We start from the raw sequence: 21,364 nt of genomic DNA, 5'->3' as shown, positions 1-21,364 counted from the left end.
CACTAGGATGTATTAAAGTAATACACAATGCAAATATCTCGTAATTTACAATAAGAAGAGTTCATTTTTTGCTGACATTGATTGTCCTAAAGTTGTGCAAACTGTTGCCAGGGTTGGGCTGTAGCATCTCCAGTCTACGTAGCTGTATTGTTTCTGAGATGCGGTTGAAGAGTGACCGGAACGTGTTCTTGTGGCAGAGGGTGAAGAGGAATAGCTAGTCCATTTGGTGTTTCTTAAAGCTTTCTCGTGGACGTAGTGTACGTTATGTCAGCTCATCTTGCATTGACCAAAGCAAGTCATGTGGTCAGCCCTACAGCTGGAAGTATATTCCTTCTATAAGGGAGGCTCCGAAAGTCGGAAGACAATGGGCAGGGACTTTCAGTGCCTCCCTAAAGGAAGTTTCTGATGTATCTTGACTATTTCTGATGATTAAAATGGTATGCATCTATAGATTTATGCAGAGATATAGCACTTGTTTTTTTAATCAAATAGGATTTTCTGCAAGGAATTTGTCTTACCCCTGACTGTGAAGGAATCATTTCTAAGATTATCATTTTCAGCAGTGGTGGTCAAGTTAAATGTGAAGTAAGTATCTAATAAAGGGAAAATATTACCAAATTGTTAATCAAAACATTTACACCTTTTAAAATATGATTTAAGTTTGTAGAAGTTGTACAGTCTTGTGTTTTCCAGGAAAAAAAAGTTATTTAATTTAAGAAAATATAGGAAATTTTAGGATGTGAGAATATACCTTTGCAATGAAGGATTCTCACGTTCTTTAATTTCCTAAAAGAGGAGACTTTTGACATTTCAGTTTTACAGTTTGAACTCTTTGATAATCTTGTTTCCTTAATCCTCAGTAAACTTTTGGGTATTAACGAGGGTGGGGTTCTTAGGGAGGGGGAAGAGTTTCGAAGGATTACCTTTCACTTCACAATATGGAGGGTTATGGGTTGTTCTAATGGTATTTGTAGTTTATTTGATCTGCTCACTCTTAATTTTTTTTAAGCTTCCTAAGGTGTGTCTACTCTTTTGTTCCTCTTTTCAGTAAATTGTTTTGCTAAAATTTTCTGGGCTTTTGTCTGGGTCAGAGCATCACCACTGTTCTCTATCAAATTGAACATTGCGGGTGCTTCTGAAATGCTTGTTGCTTGTGGTTTTGTGCTTTATGTCATGGGAGTATGAGACAAATTTTGGATGTCTTTGTTTTATTTAAAGTTTGAACACAAGGTCATAAAAGAAAAGGTTCCTCCAAGACCTATTCTGAAACAGAAATGTTCTAGGTAAGATTTTTAACAATCAATTGGTAGTTTAATGATGTCTATTAGAATGTAATTCTGTTAAATGCAGATTTCTGAATTACGCTGTGTTTTAAATTGGCTGTGTACACACACCCAAGTAAGTGGTGTTTAAATGAATTTTGTGGATATTTAAAACTTGAAAAGAGAACTAGCCTAGAATGGTTAAATATCAAAAGCTTGAGTAAGAAACATTATTTGAATTTTAAGTAAAATTATGACATTTGATGCTGTGAAATGACGTTTGATTAGTAGATTTGGCATTTAGATAAAAATTATACACTTAGCTCTCAGTTGTTTAAACTTTAATTCCAAAAGCATTTTTCTTTTTTTATCTCTCTTCAGCAAATATTTTTGAACCAATGACTATTTCTCACCCGAAAAAACTCAATATACTGTCAGAATTATTCACTTCTCTATATATATGTTGTTTAGATCAAATAATTCCAATGCTTTTTCTTTTTCTTTTTGGTCCTGCTTCTTGTTTTCCATTCTAAGAAGTGATTTTTTTTCATCGTTTGTGACCAAGAAAAAGCAAAAGAAAAGATGAACAGAAATATTTGTTGAAGAGAATTCTTTGTAAACCATATCAACCAAATTCCAATGTTGTGGGCTATCATTAGGATGTGAAAATAATATTTTACTGTGGAATCTTTCTTTGAAATGAATGTACATATGCATTCTCTTACCGAGTAATTTTTACTATTTCTGTTTACCCTAAGCAGTAACTTATATACATGGTAATAACATTTGTATAACCTATACATGCCAGCCTTAATTATAAATCACTCAGTCATTGAATTCTTGTTTTCATGACACAAGTACCCTAATTTTAACTGAACATGTGTCAACAGTTTTTGGTATTGAACAGAAGATGCAGGCCAAGTTCTAAATTCAAAGGGCAAATTCTAACTTACTGCTTGGAGAATGGTTTCTGTAATAGGCAAAGGAAATAGTTAATTGAGTTTATAACAAAGGTGGATTACCACTAACTGTAAATGCTTATCAGCCTAGAGAAGCTAAGACTGAAAGAAGACAAAAAATTGAAGAGAAAGCTCCAAAAAAAAGAAGCAAAAAAATTAGCACAAGAAAGGATGGAAGAGGACTTAAGGGAAAGTAATCTGCCCAAAACTGAAGAGCAGAAAGGTATGCTGAAGTCCAAGGCATGATGAGAATAATATATTCTTGCTTAATATGTCCGTCTTACTGGGCATTGTGTTGCTACCGAATTGAAATTAAGAGTTCAGTTAGTGTGTTAATACCGTCACTTTCTTGTGTTGCTCTGGATGGGGAGAAGTTGGTGTAAAGAGCACTGAATTTGGAAGCAGTACATAGGGATTCAAAATCCTAGTACGCAGGGATAGCGGTACACTAACATGGGGCAGAATCTGTGTCCATGTCCTCATCTCCAAAGTGACGGTGGAAATAATAGCTGACATGCATATTCTGTGTTTAGCAATGCTCTGAACCCCACTGTGCAGATATATGTGAATGTTGAATGTGAATTAGCTGAATGTGGAATTAGTTGAATGTGAAATAATGTTGAGTTCAAATAAAGAAACTGTTCATAAAAGATCGATAGAGATAACCTAACCCAGCCTTCTGTTTTACGTTCATCTTGTCATTATTCCCTGATCTACATGGGAATGTCTCAGTTGTTATACTGTTCCTGTGAGTATATTTACTTTCAGACTTTTTTCTTTTTAAACACTTTTTTAAGTTGATTTATTTATTTTGAGAGAGACAGAGACAACACGAGTGGGGGTGGGACAGAGAGGGAGGGAGACAAGAAGAATCCCAAGCAGGCTCTGTGCTGTCAGCGCAGAACCCAATGTGGGACTTGAGCTCATAAAACTGTGAGATTATGACCAGAGCCGAAACCAAGAGTCTGAAGCTTAACCAACTGAGCCACCCAGGCACCAAGTTTTTTTCTTAATTAAGGTTTTTTTTTTTAAATTGAGGAATAGATAATGTAACATTGTATTAGGTGTACATTGTATTAGGTGTATTTAGGTGTACAACATGATGTATATATGGCATATTTGTATATATTGCAAAATGATCACCATAGACCTATTAACTTCCATCACCATACATAGTTACAGAAATTTTTTTCTCATGACTAGAACTTTCAAGATCCACTCTTCTAGTAGCTACTTTCAAATGTGCAATCCAGTCTTATTAACTGTAATCACCATGCTGTACATTACATCCCCAGGACTACTTTCAGTTTTCAGCTGAAGGAAGTTAATCTTTCTTGTTTTCTACTGTGATGGCTGTTCCCAAAATGAAATATTTCCTCTTGTTTTTATGTTTTATTTAGTATTCCATTAATGTTTCACCAATCAAAATTATCTTTTCTACTGTAAAAGTCTTTGGTGAATGTGTTTTAATTTTGCATGCTTCAAGGGGCTAAATGGCCCTCTGTAAGGGAGATGCCTGGGTTGGGAACATGAACTTCTGAGAAATTTTCTGAGAAATTTTCCAGCTTGGAATCAACAGCTCCATGGGATCCTGTGATTTAGGATCCAATAATAAGATGAAAAACCTAATAGTAACTACCAAATATTAATTGAATTCAACTGAATAAATGATCCCTTCAACTCCAGAAAACACTCTTTGCATTCTTAGTGATTAAACATAGTTATTGAATGTAAATGTTGATAAGGCTGGGTTAGGATTGTTGAGGAAAGTAACCCTATTTTGGAGGAACTGAGTTTTTCGATGTTACATGAGTGGTACAGAGTGAAGGAGTACTTAACTTCTGATGTGTTTGGTTTAATGTGACTGTGTTTTCAAACATATTGCTAAGCAATTATTTTCCAAATTTCTTGAGTTTATTTAAAACATTAAGAATTCCTCTGAACCGTACTTTACGTTATTATGTAATGTGATATTATTTCTTTCTCAGTTTATATCTTTGCAAATTGGCCCCGTTGCTTACTTTAACTGACCACTTTTCTTTATCCTTAGAAACTGTAGACAATGTTCAGAGTTGCCAGTTCCTTGATGACAGAATTCTGCAGTGCATAAAGCAGTATGCTGACAAGATAAAATCTGGTATTCTGAACACTTCCAAGCTTCTCAAAGAATTGCTTTCTTGGAAGGTTTTAAGCACAGAAGACTACACAACCTGTTTTTCTAGCAGAAATTTTCTAAATGAAGCAGTGGACTATGTCATTCGTCACTTGATTCAAGAGAAGAATAGAGTAAAGACCAGGATATTTCTGCATGTTTTGAGCGAGCTTAAAGAAGTGGAGCCCAAATTAGCTGCCTGGATCCAGAAACTGAACAGCTTTGGTAATGCCACTGAACTCGAGGGCTGCTGTTTATTAGTAGGAAGGCTGGATATATCTGCCTCTGAACCCTCTTTTTTTCTGTCATCATATATGATTTTTTTAAATGTAGGACCACAAATTTGTCTGGTTAAAAGTACTGTTTCCTCCCAATTCACAATTTAGGTTATTTTATAGATAGATTACGGTTATAGATAAGTTACCTTTTCAAAAGGTGTAAACACAAGAAAGTTCAGTCACTTAGAAAATCCAGTCCTATATTTTGCTACTATTTGTAAATGTGTAAACTACGTGAATAGTAGGCACAGTCATGGGTAAATAGCACCCCCCCCCACCCCCCCCCAGGCAGCTGTCCGAGTGCCCTCTGGGACCGTGCAGTTCTGTAGACAGATTCCTTAGAAAACTTAGAGGAAAGAATGGATGGAACTAATTGCTTAGGATCACAGAGGGCAATCCGTATCTAAAGATCATGAGAAAAATTCTCTGAGGTTGAATCATAGGATTATAAAACTCTGCTACTACTGTTCCTGATTTTCCTAATTTGGTTGAGGAAGACCCTCTCCTCCCCCCAAGCAGCCCAAGGCCATGCGGGGACCTCAGAAAGCAGCTGCAGATAGAGTTGTTGTCTAACACTAGATTGAGAGTTTTCTGGGTACCTACCAGGGCACTGTTTACCTTGGTGACCGTGATGGCAACTGGCCTCAAATGGTAGATGACTCCGTTGGCAGCAGTTGGATACAAGGCCAGTAGGAGCCGTAGCAGGGCAGTCCGAAGAGTGAGCCTGCCAGGCCTCTGCAAGTCACACGGATCTGCTGGAATTTTTAGGGACAGGGAGCTGTTAGAATTCTAGAGTTTGGGGAGTGTATTGATAAATTTCTGTCAGTGGAAACAAAGTAGGCTAGAAGCAAGCTCAACATAGTTGATAGCTAAGTGTTGCTACTTTGAGCATAGGTCTGCATGGGTTTCTGGTCCCAGAAAATCACTCTTAAGTGATCAGGTTGTCATTAGCATCTACTAACAATCAAATAATAAATTACAATGTTATTCTCACTTTAATCTGCTTTGGAAGATAGGCTCAGGAGAAGTAGGCTTTCTGGTTATGTTTACCTGGGCAAGAGTGCCTGCCATTGTTGCTTTGGGTAAACTAGAACATTTGAGCCTTATAGTTCACTGATGGAAATGTTAATGTGGCCTTTTGATATAATTCACATTTATTCTGTAGATTAAAGTATCATTTTAATAAGTATGTATGCATAGTATTTAAAATTGTTTCTATTTAAATTACTTCAGGCATGTTAATTAAAGTAAGGCTGTACTATAATCCTGATGTAAAACTCATATATATTTAAGGCAAGTAATTTCCAATTCTTGGAATTTTACTTCTCAACAAAAGTCTATACTGTGGAGTCACATCATGTGCATATTTAACATGAGAGGTCAGGTCACATGCAGGGTGTGGGAAGAGGTTAACATTTTAATACTAGAAGCCATCTCTTGCCTTCCCTTCAGTGAGCACATTTTTCATGCATCATGACCACTGCAAGGTAACTATTTCATCTGGAAGAAACCGCCATCCAAGGTAATTTTGTCTCAGCAGTCTGCTTCATTTGCTGACTGATAAACCATGGCCAACACGAGGTGATCATGCTGTATCTGAGGCGAGTGGGAAGACAGAACAGAGCCAACCTTTGCCTTTTGGTGGCTGTTGGTAGGGTCAGGGCTCACCGCCCCTCCCTCAGTAGCAGTACGAGTTTGCAGCTACTTCTTTCTCTGATTGGGTAGCAAGTGGAGTAACAGTGGGAATAGTGACTATCCTGATTTTGGAGGAGGGTAAGGAGCCATTGATGGAGGGATTGGGTGGGGGTGGTTACCCATGTCCTGTTTTAAAGGCATTTGGGAAGCTTTTGCATATTACTGATTTTTTGTTCCTGTGAAAGATATATAGAAAAGCACTGTAAAATCTTGCTAGCTTGCACTAATTAGGATGAACATCATTTTGAATTAGTGAAAAAGTTGTTATATTTTTAAAGGAATTTAATGCCTGCTTTCATTGCCTAAGTCTAGTAAAAATAACTTTATAAACTTTTAATATACGAGCTATTTTGTAAGAAGCTTTTGGTCCATCTTATTCAACTAATAGAGAAGAATGATTGTCATTAGCCTATCAGTGTTAAGTCATATTCTAAAATGCAAAATAGCTTGAACAAGTTTATGTTCAAATATGTATTTTTCACTGAAAATGTAAGCAAATTATAATTGAACTGCTTTCAGTAAGACTGAGTGTGATTTTACTGTAAATGATTTTCCCTTTTTCTGATTTGGGTTTTGTTTTTATTACAGGTCTAGATGCCACGGGACCTTTTTTTTCTCGTTATGGAGCATCTCTTAAGGAGCTTGATTTTAGCATCATGACTTTTCTCTGGAATGAGAAATACGGTCATAAACTAGCCTCTATAGAAGGAAAGCAACTGGATTATTTCTGTGAGCCAACATCATTGAAGGAAGCACGATGTTTAATATGGCTGCTAGAAGAACACAGAGACAAGTTCCCAGCGTTGCATAATGCTTTAGATGAATTCTTTGATATAATGGGTATGTAGACTGAGTTTTAGTTTATGTTATATCTAAGGAGGAAAAATATCTCCGAAGGACCTAGCTTATTTAATACTTAAAAAAATAGTGAGAATTATGGTACAGGCAGCTTATGTGGGCAAATTAGTGATTAAGAATAATGATTTTTTTTTTTGTCATAGAATCTTTTTACTCTGTTGAGCCAAGTGTTATAGACATACTCAGATGGGTATATTATACTGACTACGTACCATACTGTTCTCATTTTAGGTACTTTAACAGTATCAGGGCAAAGGTTGCATATTAAGTGGACAGAATTTATTAGTAAATGGTTTGATGTTTAACATTCAAGAAAACATTGCCCTGCAGAGGAGGTGATGTTTGCAGAATCTATAAATAGCACATCTGTTGTAGTGGGAAGAACTTAGAATTGGGAGTTAGGAAAAGTAGGTTATGGCCCAGCTTCTTCTCTAATTCAGTTCATTAAAAACTTTGTTTTTACTACTTCTTCAAGGCCCCTGCCTGAGCTGGGTGTTAACCAGGAACTCAGAAATGTTTATACTAGTCCCTGCCCTCAAGACCTTATGTTGTCGAAAAGGGAGTAAGATGAAGATACAAATAACTATAATATGGCCGTAAGCTCAATAAGAGAGGATCAGAAAGAGTGCTGGGGGTTCAAATGGAGGATCAAGCCCTTGTGCTCTTCCTGGGGAGGGCGAACCCTTGGTGTAGCACTGGAGTCCAAGCTGTGAACGGGGAGGTAGTTGGACACCTCCCAAGTTGACACCTGGGATTAGAGACATGGGGTTGAGGAGGGAGTCAGGTCACCTGTTTGGGTAGTGGCATGGAGTCCAGTTTGGTAGAATAGGAGGACTAGTAGTTAATTCCTTAGTTTCCCTTGGATCTTAGTTTCTTCATCACTGAAGTGATAGGATTTAGAGCCATTCATCTGTGTGGTCCCATTTTGCTTCAAAATTCTAATATTCTTAGATTCTATATTAATTTTAACTTATCTTTGGTACTACATGTATGTCTTATGATAATCTCCCACCCCACCCCAATCCCTCAGCATTCCTTAGTATTTGCTTTACATGTTGTCAGCAGTTAGACCTAAAATTTCATGCTTTGTTTTAAAGAGCGCATTAAAAAGTCCAGCCTTGTACAGAAGTATCACACATTACAAATTTCATACGTATAAGGAACTGAAAAGCTTGCTTTTGTTCTGGGTCTTAGGAAGGAGCACATTCAAATATAGATGGCTTATTTTTCCAGGACACAGCTTCATGGCTGGAGGTGACGTGCTTCTTGATAGCCTGAATTTATTGCCGTCAGTTTGCTGCTGCTGGTAGTAAAATACTGTCTGGGGACTGAGCTTACAAAACCCGATGCATGTTTGGATCACACAACAAAATAACTAAAAAGGACACAATTCTTTCTTTGTGTGCATTTTTTCTGATTCTTGTGTTCTGTACCCCAGATATACTATGACTGTTCCTCTGCTTTTAGTCATAGAGTCAGGAGCCACCAACCAAATGACTAGCCATCCCAACAGATTTTCTCTCCAAGAGCTGTGCTTCTCACCCTTACTCCAGACATTTTCAATTTTGTCTCTTTTCATTTAAAGGGATGATTATATTTCTTAAAACTTTTCAGAATCCACTGATCTTGTACATAAAAACATCCAGTCCTATCACTAATTCAGAGTTTCAGCCTGTCTCCTGAACTCTGCATACTGTTTTACTGTTGGTAGTTCTTTGTAGACAACTAAAAGGTCCCTTAAGAGCAGTGTGCCTGAACCCACTTACTGTATCCCCAGAGACCTGTTTTTCCTAAATTTATCTCAGTAACATTGTTGTATATCTTGTATATACGCAGGAAACCCTGAAAAAAGTCTTGATTCTTCCTTTTCCCTATTACCCCATATCTAGTCTGTCACCCGTTCCAGTAAGCTTTATCTTTGATCTCTCCTCTCCTGTCCATCTCCACTTCCCTAGGTCAGAACCTTAATAAGCGTTCCATGATTAGACCACGCTGGTAGCCTCCAAACTGGTGTCTGTTCTTTAGATCTTCCCACTACAGATCTTCCTCTTATATTGCCACTAGTGACTCTTCTGGAACATCTCTTTCATACAACTGTAACAATTCTGTTAAACACTTGCTTAGTTTTGCCTACACATTAAATTCACATCTGTGTGATTTATCATCACTCTCCCCATGTGCCCTGTGTACATACACCCCACTTCTTGAAGGTGTACAAACCCTCCTCGTACTTTTCCTGCCTCATGTCTTTGCTCCTGCATTTGCTCCAGGTACGTCCTGCCCCTTTGCTTGTTTATTTCAAGTCTCATTTTGATATTGCATCCCTCTCTGAGCCCTCCCTGGCCTGTCATTGGGCCTTTATCCTTGAAAACTGTATTATTCCATCAGCTTTGTTTCCATTGTATTTATTGGGGCACTTGGCACTCTGGGTTGCCCGTATTTGCTTGCTTGTGTATTTGTACAACATAAGCTTAGAATACAAGCGTATCTATGACAGGGATTATTCTCTGCATCTTTGTATTCACAGCACCTAGCACGGAGTTTGATATCTAGAAGGCACTCAAATTATGCTGAACTAGATTGACATTTTGTGATTCTTTGTAGTTGGTTTCCATTTAATTGGCCATTTGCTCTTGGTTTCTAAACTAAACTTGTGTCAAAGCAAAATAAGGAGCAAAATATAGTTGATGATAGTAGTGTCTGCGGTGATTTTCTTTAACGCTTTAGTGTGCTGTCAGTGTAAAAATTTCATTTTCTCACAAATTATTGGTATTTTCCTACAGACAGCCGCTGTACTGTATTAAGGAAACAAGACAGTGGTGATGTGCCGGTAGGTTATTTGATTGCTTTCATCGTGTTAATTTGTGTTAGCCAAAGGAAGAGAGGAGTACCCAGGCCAGTGTTTATTTACATCACAGGTGGCATTCTAGAACCAAACATGGAGGATTTCTGGCTAACATATACTCATTTATAGAATGTTAATGCCAGTCTTCCTCTTGGAATTAGAGTGACAATCAGCAATCAGCAAATTCAAGAGGCTTAAATTAGACAATGTCCATAAAGTTTCGCAACTAATAATTGTTAGTCTCAGAAATAGGGAAGGAGTTGAGTCATCTCCTGCCTAAAAATGAAAAGTTATCTGTAATGATTAAAATTCTAATGTTTTGTTCTGTAAGGAAAACAAAGAGACTTTGTTTTGAATGGCTCCAAACTAAGTTAAGTTAAAATAATTCCAGAGTCGTTTTTCTTAGTAGGTTGTGGCAGTTTTCAAACAGAAAGATGCATATTTACTGATTTTTAGGATCAGGTCATCTGTACTTGAAACTTTTCTTAATCTGCCTGTGAAATACTGCCCAGCTAAGTATGGAAACACAACTAACACACCCAGTGGGAAGTTAAACGTCTTCTAAGTCCACTGTGCCTCAGAGTTGGCTAGGCGTAGAGTGTCCAGTTTACCTGAAGAAAAGGAATGTTGGGGCGCATGGGTGGCTCAGTCGGTTAAGCGGCCGACTTCGGCTCAGGTCATGATCTCACGGTCCGTGAGTTCGAGCCCCGCGTCAGGCTCTGTGCTGACAGCTCAGAGCCTGGAGCCTGTTTCAGATTCTGTGTCTCCCTCTCTCTGACCCTCCCCCGTTCATGCTCTGTCTCTCTCTGTCTCAAAAATAAATAATAAAACATTAAAAAAAAAAAAGAAAAAAAAGAAAAGGAATGTCATTGAAATGGTGGTAGCATATAATCGGAATTACTCTAAAAGACTGATTAATTACTTGAAATAACATACACCTTATTAAAATGTTGGACCAAGAGGTGGTTCAGTCGGTTAAGCATCCGACTCTTAATTTCATCCCAGGTTATGATCTCACAGTTCATGAGATCAAGCTCTGCATCGGGCTCTGGGCTGACAGTGCAGAGCCTGCTTGGGATTCTGTCTCTCCCTCTCTCTCTGCCCCTCCTTTGCATGTGCACACACACACACACTCTCTCTCTGAGAAATAAAACATTAAAAAATTTTTGGAAGCAATTTTAGTTATAACAGTCATTATTAGGCTTTCTCTTATTTTCTATTATAAATCATAACACTAGGGCTAACATATGAAGTGTTATTTTTGTTCAGCATTTTGTGTATATTCAATTTGTGGCTAAAACCAGTATATACTTTATACAGAGCTTCATCATGCTGTTATTTGAGTGTTCTTTGTTTTTTTCCCCCATTTTTCCAGTTTAATTCTGCCAAGATAAAAAATAAAGGCAAGAAAAAGAAGCCAAAAGATTCAAAGGTATGGAGTATTTTGGTATTAATTCTTGTCTAAAATAGTTAATTGAATTTATAAATTAGAATTAACAAGTTCTTGGGGATATTTTGAAGTACTTTATAGAGAAAGACTTTTTTTAGGATTTAAAGATTTGCTCCAAGCCCATGAGCCATATGGGCATTATTTATCTTCTGGGGGGTTCTTCATGGCTGTCATGTATGTGGGAGCTCAGGAGGGCAGGAGTTGAGACAGTGAACAGATAGATACTAGAGGAGGATTAGAGCAGCTCTCTGTAAGTTCTGCTAAAACTTGGCTTTTTATCTTTGACATTTGAGTTTTTTTTGAGCATTGGAAGCTACCTGAATGTTAAGTTGGGCCTATTTATGGGTGTTGAAACTTTATTACTATGTGTTCCTGTTCACAAGGAAATTTAGATAAGTCTTACATATTGGCAATTTGCATGCATATTTATATAAGCATTCATTTGTTTTAATGCTAATTTTTTTTCATGGAATTTTAAGGTAGAAAATTGTTTTCATTTTTGTGTGTTTTAAACTAGCCTATGTTAGTGGGGTCTGGAACATCTTCAGTAACCCCAAATAATGAGACTATCACTTCAGGTGAAGACCACAAGTAAGTAAAATTGAAAATGTGTGCTTCAAATTTTAACTCAAGTGTATTAACTTAGCAAGTGGTATTAATTTAACATAATTTAAACTTGTGTTTTATTTCTCTAACTTCACTATCTAAATATGTGCATCTGTTATGACAGCCTAGTGTGATCCATCTTGGTTGATTTTATAATATGGCTTGTCAGCATTAAGAATTCCTGCAAACAACATTAAAATCATTGGGCTAATGACATTCATCAGATAAGTTTGGGAACTTACTATATGCAAGATACTATGGGAAAGATTTAGGAAATAGTCTTTAAAATGTTCAGTGAAGAGAATTTCCTACTGATAATTACTAGCATATTTGCTATAATAGAGAGGAAGATGTTTTAGATGTTCAATCTTAGATGTGAATGATTTTCAGTGGCATCTAGTTGTTGAAACTGAGTTTTCAGAAAACAAGTAGACATAAGAAAAAGTAAAAGTAGTGAGTAGCAATGACCTTTTTGTCATATTCTTTTATGAACCAGAAACCCATTTTTTTTCACATTTCTTTTTTTTTTTTTAATTTTTTTTTTTTAATGTTTATTTATTTTTGAGACAGAGAGAGACAGAGCATGAATGGGGGAGGGTCAGAGAGAGAGGGAGACACAGAATCTGAAACAGGCTCCAGGCTCTGAGCCGTCAGCGCGGGGCTCGAACTCACAGACTGTGAGATCGTGACCCGAGCTGAAGTCAGACGCTCAACCAACTGAGCCACCCAGGCGCCCCCACATTTCTTAAAGGAGTTGTCATAAGAGCTGCTTTTGCACATTTTCATGGATTCTTTAAATGGAGGAATTATTTTAAGTTCAAATAGTAATAGTCCATACTTAGACAGAACTTATGTACCAGGTACTATTCTCAGGGCTTTACATATACAAATTCATTGAATATACTCTTCACCCTGGGAGATAAGTACTGTTATTATGTACATTTTACAGATAAGGGGATTCATGCACAGTGTAGTTGAGTGCCTAAGAACCTGAAGCTTGTACATGTCTGAGCCAGGATTAAACCTGGTAGTCTTGTTTTAGAACTCACAAACTGCTACATCTTTTTAGAATGCAAAATCGTACACTTTAGCAAAAGAATCTTTTTGTTAAGTGTTTTACTGGTTCCAATCTCACTTTAGCTTAAATTAATAGCAGTTATAACAAAATCTTTAACAAGTTACAATTAATATAACATTGATACTTTTAAAACCAGGAGTTTCAAAAAATTTGTTCTTGGGATCAAGAGTAAGTAGTTAGTTAAAAGTGCTTCCTTGGAGGTTTATAAATGTATACACACACACACACACACACACACACACACACACGGTTTATAAATGTCTACACACGCGCACACACACACACACACACACACACGGGTAACTTTTCTGCATTTAATTATCTGGTAGTGTTTTTTTGCATTGTAAGGCTGAGTCGTATGTTACTATCTTTGTTTTAATTTAAATATTCTGGGTCATCTCAAAGTTTAGGACTCACAAAAAAAATTTCTTTTTTTAATCAGCAGACGCAATCCAAATTCTGCAGGCCCATTTGTGGTACCTGACCACCTTCGGCAAGATGTAGAAGAATTTGAAGCTATCTATGAACAGCACAGCAGTGAATATGTTGTCCGTAATAAGAAGCTGTGGGACATTAACCCAAAACAAAAATGTTCAACTCTGTATGAGTAAGTAGTTTAACATTCCTACTAGTATTATTTCATACTGAAGCTGCCAGTTAAAGATTGCAGGTTGTTTAATTTGTGTCCCTTTTGCTTATTAAAGGAATCATTTATTGGCTTACAAAGTGGGGAAGGAAAGTATTTTTATGGCTTTTGTCGTGTAGTGCACAAAGTTAACTGAGGGTTTTTAATTTTAAATTTAGAATCCTGGAGCACCTGCGTGGCTCTGTTGGTTGAGTGTCCCAACTCTTGGTTTCAGCTCAGGTCATGATCTCACCATTCTTGAGATGATTGGAGCCCCACATCGGGCTCTACACTGACAGCACAGAGTCTGTCTGAGATTCTCTCTCCCCCCACTCTCTCGCCCTCTCTCACTCCCTCTCTCTCCCCCTGTCTCTCCCTCCCACCCTCCCTCTTCTCAAAATAAATAAATAAACATTTAAAAAACAAAATAACCACAGTGGTCTGGCTGGACCCAGGCTCTGGTACTTGAGGGCAGCCAGGACCTTTTATAAGTAGATAGATAGATAGATAGATAGATAGATAGATAGATAGATAGATAGATAGATAGATAAGTAAAGTAAATAAAATAAATAAATAAATTCAGAATACTACTAATAATTGGTTTTGTCAGTTTGAGCTGCTAATATAGATATTTTCTGTCTCTGAAACTGACCCTGGTATGTGCTGATAGGACTGTAAAAGTTTCCAGCCATATCTTTCATCATGAATTCCAGGGTATACAGTACTCCTCCCTTATCCTTGGTTTCGCTTTCTGAGGTTTCACTTACCTGTGGTCATCCGCAGTCCGGAAGCAGATGATACTCCTTCTGACGTGGTGTCAGAAGGTCAGTAGTAGCCTAATGTTACGTCACAGTGCCTGTGTCACTCACCTCACTTCATCTCATCACAGAGGCATTTTATCTCCTATCATTGCAAGAATTGAGTGAGGATAGTGCAATAAAATTTTGAGAGAGAGACCACATTCACGTAACTTATATTACAGTATATTATTGTAACTGTTCTATTTTATTTTTAGTTATTGCTGTTAATTTCTTATTGCACCTAATTTATAACTTAAACTTTATCATAGGTATATATGTGTAGGAAAAAATAGTATAGGGCTCAGTACTATCTGTGGTTTCAGGCATCCCGGGGTTGTGGAACATCTCTCTTGTGGATAAGGGGGGAGTTCTACATTTGACAAGGAGTCCTATTATTATTTGATCTCATTGTTCTTTTGCTGATGGATGCTGTTGTTTAGCATCTCCTAAGTCCAGTGACAAGTAATGTAGCTTGTCAAAGTGTTGCCCTTTTATTGGGTAATGAGGATACCAGGATCCCATTATTACTTCTGCTGAGGTGACAGGTGTTCTGCTGGAATGATAGTAAAGGTAACAGGACCTTGTATCTCTGTATTGTACGGGAGACTTGTCTTCCTGACATTGACATGATACAAGAGAAACAGACTTTTCTTTTTAAATAACTTTGGCTGTTACTTTGGGATTGAAATGTGAATATGAAATCAACGAGTCTGAGTAGGGTAGATGAAATAATGGAGTAAAGGGTTCAGGAAAATCTAGCAAGCAGTTACCATTTTGAGCTTGGTATTACTAAGTAGTGCATGCTACCTTCCTTAAGAAGAGAAATTGAGGGTTAAGATCTGCAATAGGAAATTAATTTAAGACCTGGTTATTCTCGCAGAAAACCTGTTACTCATCCATAGTTTAGTCCTTGCTTCTGTTTTCCCCAGTTGCTTCTTTCCTTTTCAGTCTGGTTATGCTCCCAGGCCCTTCTTTATGGTTTTTCTTTAAATTTTTTTTTAATGTTTATTCATTTTTTGACAGAGACAGAGCGTGAGTGGGGGAGGGGCAGAGAGAGAGGGAGACACAGAATCCAAAGCAGGCTCTAGGCTCCGAGCCGTCAGCACAGAGCCCGATGCGGGGCTCGAACTCACTGACCATGAGATCATGACCTGAGCCAAAGTCAGATACCCAACCGGCTGAGCCACCCAGGCGCCCCTATGGTTTTTCTTTAGAGTTGAAATGCTGAGCATATCATATTTCCAGAAAACTCCTGGATGACCCCATGGAAACAGCTATAAAACTACACTAGTATTTCTTAAAATATGGTAGGCTTTGCTTCAAGCATCTGAAACTGAAGCTAAACTGTGTCATTGTCAGGACCTTGCTTCTTAAAGAATTTATTACTGTTACAAGTGGGAGGAAATTAAACAACTTTATGAGGAAGAAAATAGGCTGATGTATTTTGAGATAAAACTTTAAAGTCAAAAACTTACAGGAAGTTACACCTCAAAACAATTCTTTCTCTGAATTTTCAAAAGTAGACATGTGATGATGAGCTTAAGAACGATTTCTTTTAGGGGTGCCTGTCTGGCTCAGTCGGAGGAGCGTGTGGTTCTTGATCTCGAGGTCGTGAGTTCGATCCTCATGTTGGGTGCAGAGATTACTTAAATGAATAAATGAATAAATGAATAAAACTTAAAAAAAAAAAAAAAGAATGATTTCTTTTAGTGGCCAGTGGGTAAAAGAAAGAAAAATGAAACTAAAATTTTGTGTATGACAAGAGTGTTAGAGTAGAAAAAAAAATATTACGCAAGGAATCCAGAATATTGGGATAACTGCTGTTAATTTTATCCTGACTCACGTATTCCACTGTGAAGCTGGAGATTAGACTGATTGGTGTATAATTGACTTGACCCTCTTCTAGTTCTAACAATTTATGATTTTAGATAGTTGAAGGGAATTGTATTTCACTGGGTAGCGTTCTGCACTTAGCTTTTCCTACCACCTCTTTCGTGGTATTAATTAGTCAGCCACGATTTATTTAACCACTTAGGATTAAGCACTGTGGAAGATTGCAGACAAAGTAGAAGACACAGTCCTTTCGCACAGCTTGCAAGTAGCAAGAGAGCTGCATCATTGGTCTGATCACACTGTGTTGTAAAGAGAATGACTTTGTGAGGGAAGAATCATGAGCTTCTACAAAACAGTGATTTGTCAAAGGACCACTGCCAGCATACTAGGGTGGGAATGCTTTCCCAAATGTTTTCTTCATCCTGTCCCGTGCCCCTGTGCCTTCAGTGGCCTGTAATGGCACTATGGAAGGCCAGCCATGACCATTTCAGACCCTGATGGTCCCTATCCAAGTGTGAAAATATATGTACGCGAGTAAACATGTACTTGCATATATGAGATAACAACATAAGAACTATTAATCTTTCTGGTATAGTTAGGTTTTTGTTTGTTTAAACTGCTGTCTCATGTAGTGTGCCGTTTTTACCTCTGGTTCTGAAGTGCAGGAACACTATCCCTTTTAGAGTCTGAGACTTTGAACAGGAGCAATGATGAGAGAGATGCATCTTGTTTAACTTGGCAGAAGTGGAGTCAGCCTCCTTGTTTCAGTTGTATCTAGCATCTTTCATTAGAGCTTTGGCCTCTTTCATGTCTGCCGAACAGCCATACCAGTACCACTGTTCTGTGCGTCAATGGATGGTTGCTAACCCCTGTAAGACACTGGTTATAAAGAAGTCATATTTATGCTATTTTGGACCCAGTGTTTCCCTTACAGAGATGATTTTTCAGGGCTAGAAAGATGTATAAATAGAGTTAAAGTTCATTTTTGTGTTGCGTTTCAAATAATAGCAACTATAAAAATTTTATTCACAATATGGTTTATAACACGCTTTCCCTTTGGGCTGGGGACCCTTGTTAAATTTTGTCCTGCCTCAATGTTTGAAAAATTCATTGCTACTTAGGCAGTGGAAAAAATGTGGAGGCTCTATTTCTTTGAAATTGCATAGTATGTGTCTTGGTTGCTAGTTATGCCATTGTTATAGACTGAATACCAGATTCTAATGGAAGAGGAAGGCTCTTGGAGCCTGACACAAGAATGGGAAAAGAAAATAGCCCCTTAACTGGAGTGCACCCCAGTCTAGGACTGGATGTAGATTAAGGGATCACCCCATTATGTGTGTCTGATCCTCTGCTATATTGATGTATTTGATTTTTTGTTTTGTTTGTATTGGTTTATTGATCAGACATGATTAGTTTCAGTACTTCTGAATCATTGCATATTCCTAAACAGAAAAATGTTGAGTTTTACTGTATGTAAATTCCAATAGGATTTTAATGAAATTTGATTTCTTCTCATTTGACATTCTTGTTACTGATACTCTTGTTATTTTTCTTGAATAAATTTTCTTTTCATTACTTTTAAAATAGATTGTATAATTATGTAATTGAAATTTATGAAATAACTTTTTAATCCCTTTTTGGTTTTTTTCCCAACAAATTTTTTAAGGATTATTCTCCAAGGGTAAACAAAATTTTGCTTCTAGAGTATCACTGATTGCATATAGCTTTTGTCAGATTTAATATGAGTATAATATGTTTGTTGGGGAGGTGTTGAGATCAGTTGGAAGTGAAATAGTATTTTTCTTTGGGAGAATTTTGGGGGAAACACTTTTTTCAAAAGAACATGTTTAAGTACTTCCTTGTAATAACATGTAAACATAAATTTTTTCCAAGTTATTTCTCTCAGTTGTTGGAAGAGCATGGTCCCTTGGACATGAATAATAAAATGTTCTCTGAAGAATATGAATTCTTCCCAGAAGAAACTCGGCAAATACTAGAAAAAGCCGGAGGTTTGAAATCTTTTCTCTTGGGATGTCCTCGTTTTGTTGTGATTGACAACTGTATTGCATTGAAGAAAGTTGCATTACGGCTTAAGAAAAAGAGAAAGAAGAAAAACATTAAGACAAAAGTGGAAGAAATTTCAAAAACAGGGGAGTATTTACGAGTTAAACTACCACTGAATCCAACCGCGAGGGAATTTAAACCAGATGTAAAGTCCAAACCAGTGTCTGAGTTATCTTCGGCACCAGCTTCTGAGGACGTGAAGCCCAAACCTGTATCTGCTAATTCTCCCCAACCAACCTGTGAAGCTGTGAAGCCGAAACCAGTGTCTGATAATTCTTCTAGATCAGTTTCTGAGGATGATGAGAAGCCCAAGGAGGTCTCTTTTGATTCTCCCACATCAGTGTCTGAGGATGCCGGTCACAAGCAAGTATCCTGTAATTCTCCCAAACCAGCCTCTGAGGATGTGAAACCAACCTACTGGTCTCAATCCCATTTGGTCACAGGATACTGTACATACCTCCCCTTTCGGGGATTTGACATTACCCAGACACCACCAACATATATGAACGTGTTACCCAGTTTGCCCCAGTACACTAACATTTATACACCTCTAGCCAACGTTCCTTCTGAATATCAGCTGCAAAGATCAGTACCAGTGGCGCCATCGTTTGTAGCCAGTGACAGACCAGATGAAAGTGCTGCTGTATGTTTTGAGGGTCCTCATTTGAATGCTGAGAATACTCCTCCTGGTAACGAGATTGCCCCTAAAACACAGATCCTTCAGGAATCTTTGGAAGTATCAGTAAAGACACAGTGCAGCACAAATGGTGACGGTACAGCCCTCAGTGGGTCTAACAGCCATGAAGGTCACTGTGGAAATTCTGCCAACAAGTGGGAAGTAAATCTAGAAAGTACCGACGAAGTAACAAATATTCCACATAGACAAATGGCTGCTATACAGGTAAGACCTAAATAGAAAAAAGTAATCTCAATACTGAAGTTAAATTTTCCTTTTCATCTTTCTTTGCCATTTACTAAAATTCTTTTAAATTATTGACTTTATAATGGTTATGAAAGCTTTTGCCTGGAAATGTTTTAAAAATATGAACCCGTTTGTAGGGCATGATCAGTAATTCAGAAAGAATTTTTGGGTCTAGTAAATAATACCCTTCTTCCCTAACCAAGTTTTGTACCAGTTGAGAAATGAGATAGAGGAATCAGCAGATGGAGCCATCACGTTAATGATTAATAATGGCACCATTGAGGATGATGTAGTTACTTCTGTAGCACTTGCACATCCTGGTATTGAAGCCCTGACACACCAGCCTACCTACCCAGTTAGAGCTAGACCAGGAAACCTCACAACGTGGGGTGCTTGCCCCCATAGACTTACTGTATGGAGAATGAAAGGAAATATGCTTTTGGCACAGGTGGCCCCAAAAAACAGAGTCTGGGCTACATGTGACCAGTTTCTTTTACGAAAACCAGTTTCTCTAAAAAGACAACCAGGTGGAGAGAAACAAAAGAGATGTGAATAAAAGTTACTAACAAGCATGAGAATAAGTTTATGTTCTGTAGTTCACTTTATCGGGCATGAATTCATTAGACCCTTGTTGGATTATCCCCCTCCTCATTATGTTTTCTGTTTTCTAGAAAGCTCTGAAAGCACATGTTAGAGTAATAAACCAAAATCATTTTCATTTTTACCAATTCTACATGATAGCTCTTTCCTAATACAAGAATTTGTAGAAAGTGTGAGTTATTGAAATTGGAGAAAAATAAATAAAACACACCTCGAAAAAATTGTGAGCATGTCTTAAAATGTCATTACATAATGGATTTATTTTACCACAGGAATTGAGCTTAATGGAATTATTTGTTTTTCCCCAAAGGTGTCCTGGAATATAACACATCAAGAGGTCAATACTGAGCCATATGATCCTTTTGAGGCACAACAGGTGAGTCAGAATTGTATTAGACTATTTAAAGGTTTTTTAGTTTTCATTATTATAACTAGATGGCAATGATGAACTAGAACTATTTTGGAATCTGCTAATTCCATATAAAATGTTACCATGCAATAAGCTTTAGAACATGACAAAAAAAAAAATTGTTTTTATTGAATTTGGGAAAGAGGCAGAAGCAAAAGTGTTTTTTCCCTAGCTTATTTATTTCAAAGTATAATGGCTTTATTGTTTTAACTGGTATAATGAGCCTCTATTAATTTATATATAAGAGCTTATTAATGTGAATGATACAGAAAGTTTTATAATAAAAACCTTCACCATTATAAGAATGATTCAGTTAGAAAAGCTATTAATATAATATATTGTGTTAATGTATCTTAAGAAAAGTTATTTGGCCAACTCCATAGTTCCTGAAAGGTATTAGATAAATTCAATTCCCCTTCTCATCTAAAACTCATAATAATATGGGGAAAGATGAATACTTCTCCACATGCTAATATCTTTTTCTCAAGCCAAAGCCTTCATCTCCCTTTTAGGTGAAACATGACCACTAGTATTTTATTATCCTGGAGATAGCAACTGACAAAATTAAGAGAAGTAAGATTGTAAAAGAGGAGGTGTAGTATTCTTTCTTACGGAGGCTAACATTGTGTATCTGGAAGATTAAAAAACAATCAAGTGAAAATGCAATACCAAACTCTAAGAGAATTCAGAAAGGTGATTGGATAGAATACTTTTCCGTACATAAACAACAATCTGTTGCAAAGTATACTAGAAGATAAAATTCCATTTTTAATAGTAACCAAAAGATAAAATAGTTAAATCTATGAAAGAAAACTTTAAAATGCTACTGAGAAACGCACAAAAGACTTACGTAAATGAAAAGTATTGAATAGGAAGGTCCATTATTGTGAAGAGACTGGTTGTCCCTAAAGCTTTTAACACAGTTCCA

The 21,364-nt window shown here is 37.2% G+C and overlaps 1 protein-coding gene across 11 annotated transcripts in view; it reads left to right on the top strand.

Annotated features, from left to right (window-relative positions):
- The window catches only part of TTC3 (tetratricopeptide repeat domain 3), a 127,592-nt gene that overhangs the window by 69,376 nt on the left and 36,852 nt on the right, over nt 1-21,364 (top strand). For 10 of the 11 annotated variants that reach the window (XM_019420323.2, XM_019420325.2, XM_019420321.2 and 7 more), the window contains 11 exons: nt 493-585; nt 1,219-1,283; nt 2,308-2,444; nt 4,272-4,598; nt 6,935-7,186; nt 9,988-10,034; nt 11,425-11,481; nt 12,017-12,090; nt 13,626-13,790; nt 18,335-19,406; nt 20,338-20,403. In XM_019420323.2, coding sequence (XP_019275868.2) covers nt 493-585; nt 1,219-1,283; nt 2,308-2,444; nt 4,272-4,598; nt 6,935-7,186; nt 9,988-10,034; nt 11,425-11,481; nt 12,017-12,090; nt 13,626-13,790; nt 18,335-19,406; nt 20,338-20,403 — 2,355 coding nt within the window. The remainder of the gene's footprint in view (nt 1-492; nt 586-1,218; nt 1,284-2,307; nt 2,445-4,271; nt 4,599-6,934; nt 7,187-9,987; nt 10,035-11,424; nt 11,482-12,016; nt 12,091-13,625; nt 13,791-18,334; nt 19,407-20,337; nt 20,404-21,364) is intronic. The other variant, XM_019420319.2, reaches the window with a different exon arrangement.

Source organism: Panthera pardus, unplaced genomic scaffold, assembly GCF_024362965.1.
Source record: "Panthera pardus isolate Hobbes unplaced genomic scaffold, ASM2436296v1 HiC_scaffold_16, whole genome shotgun sequence".
Lineage (NCBI taxonomy): Eukaryota > Metazoa > Chordata > Mammalia > Carnivora > Felidae > Panthera > Panthera pardus.
This window is presented reverse-complemented; position numbering and strand designations above follow the sequence as displayed.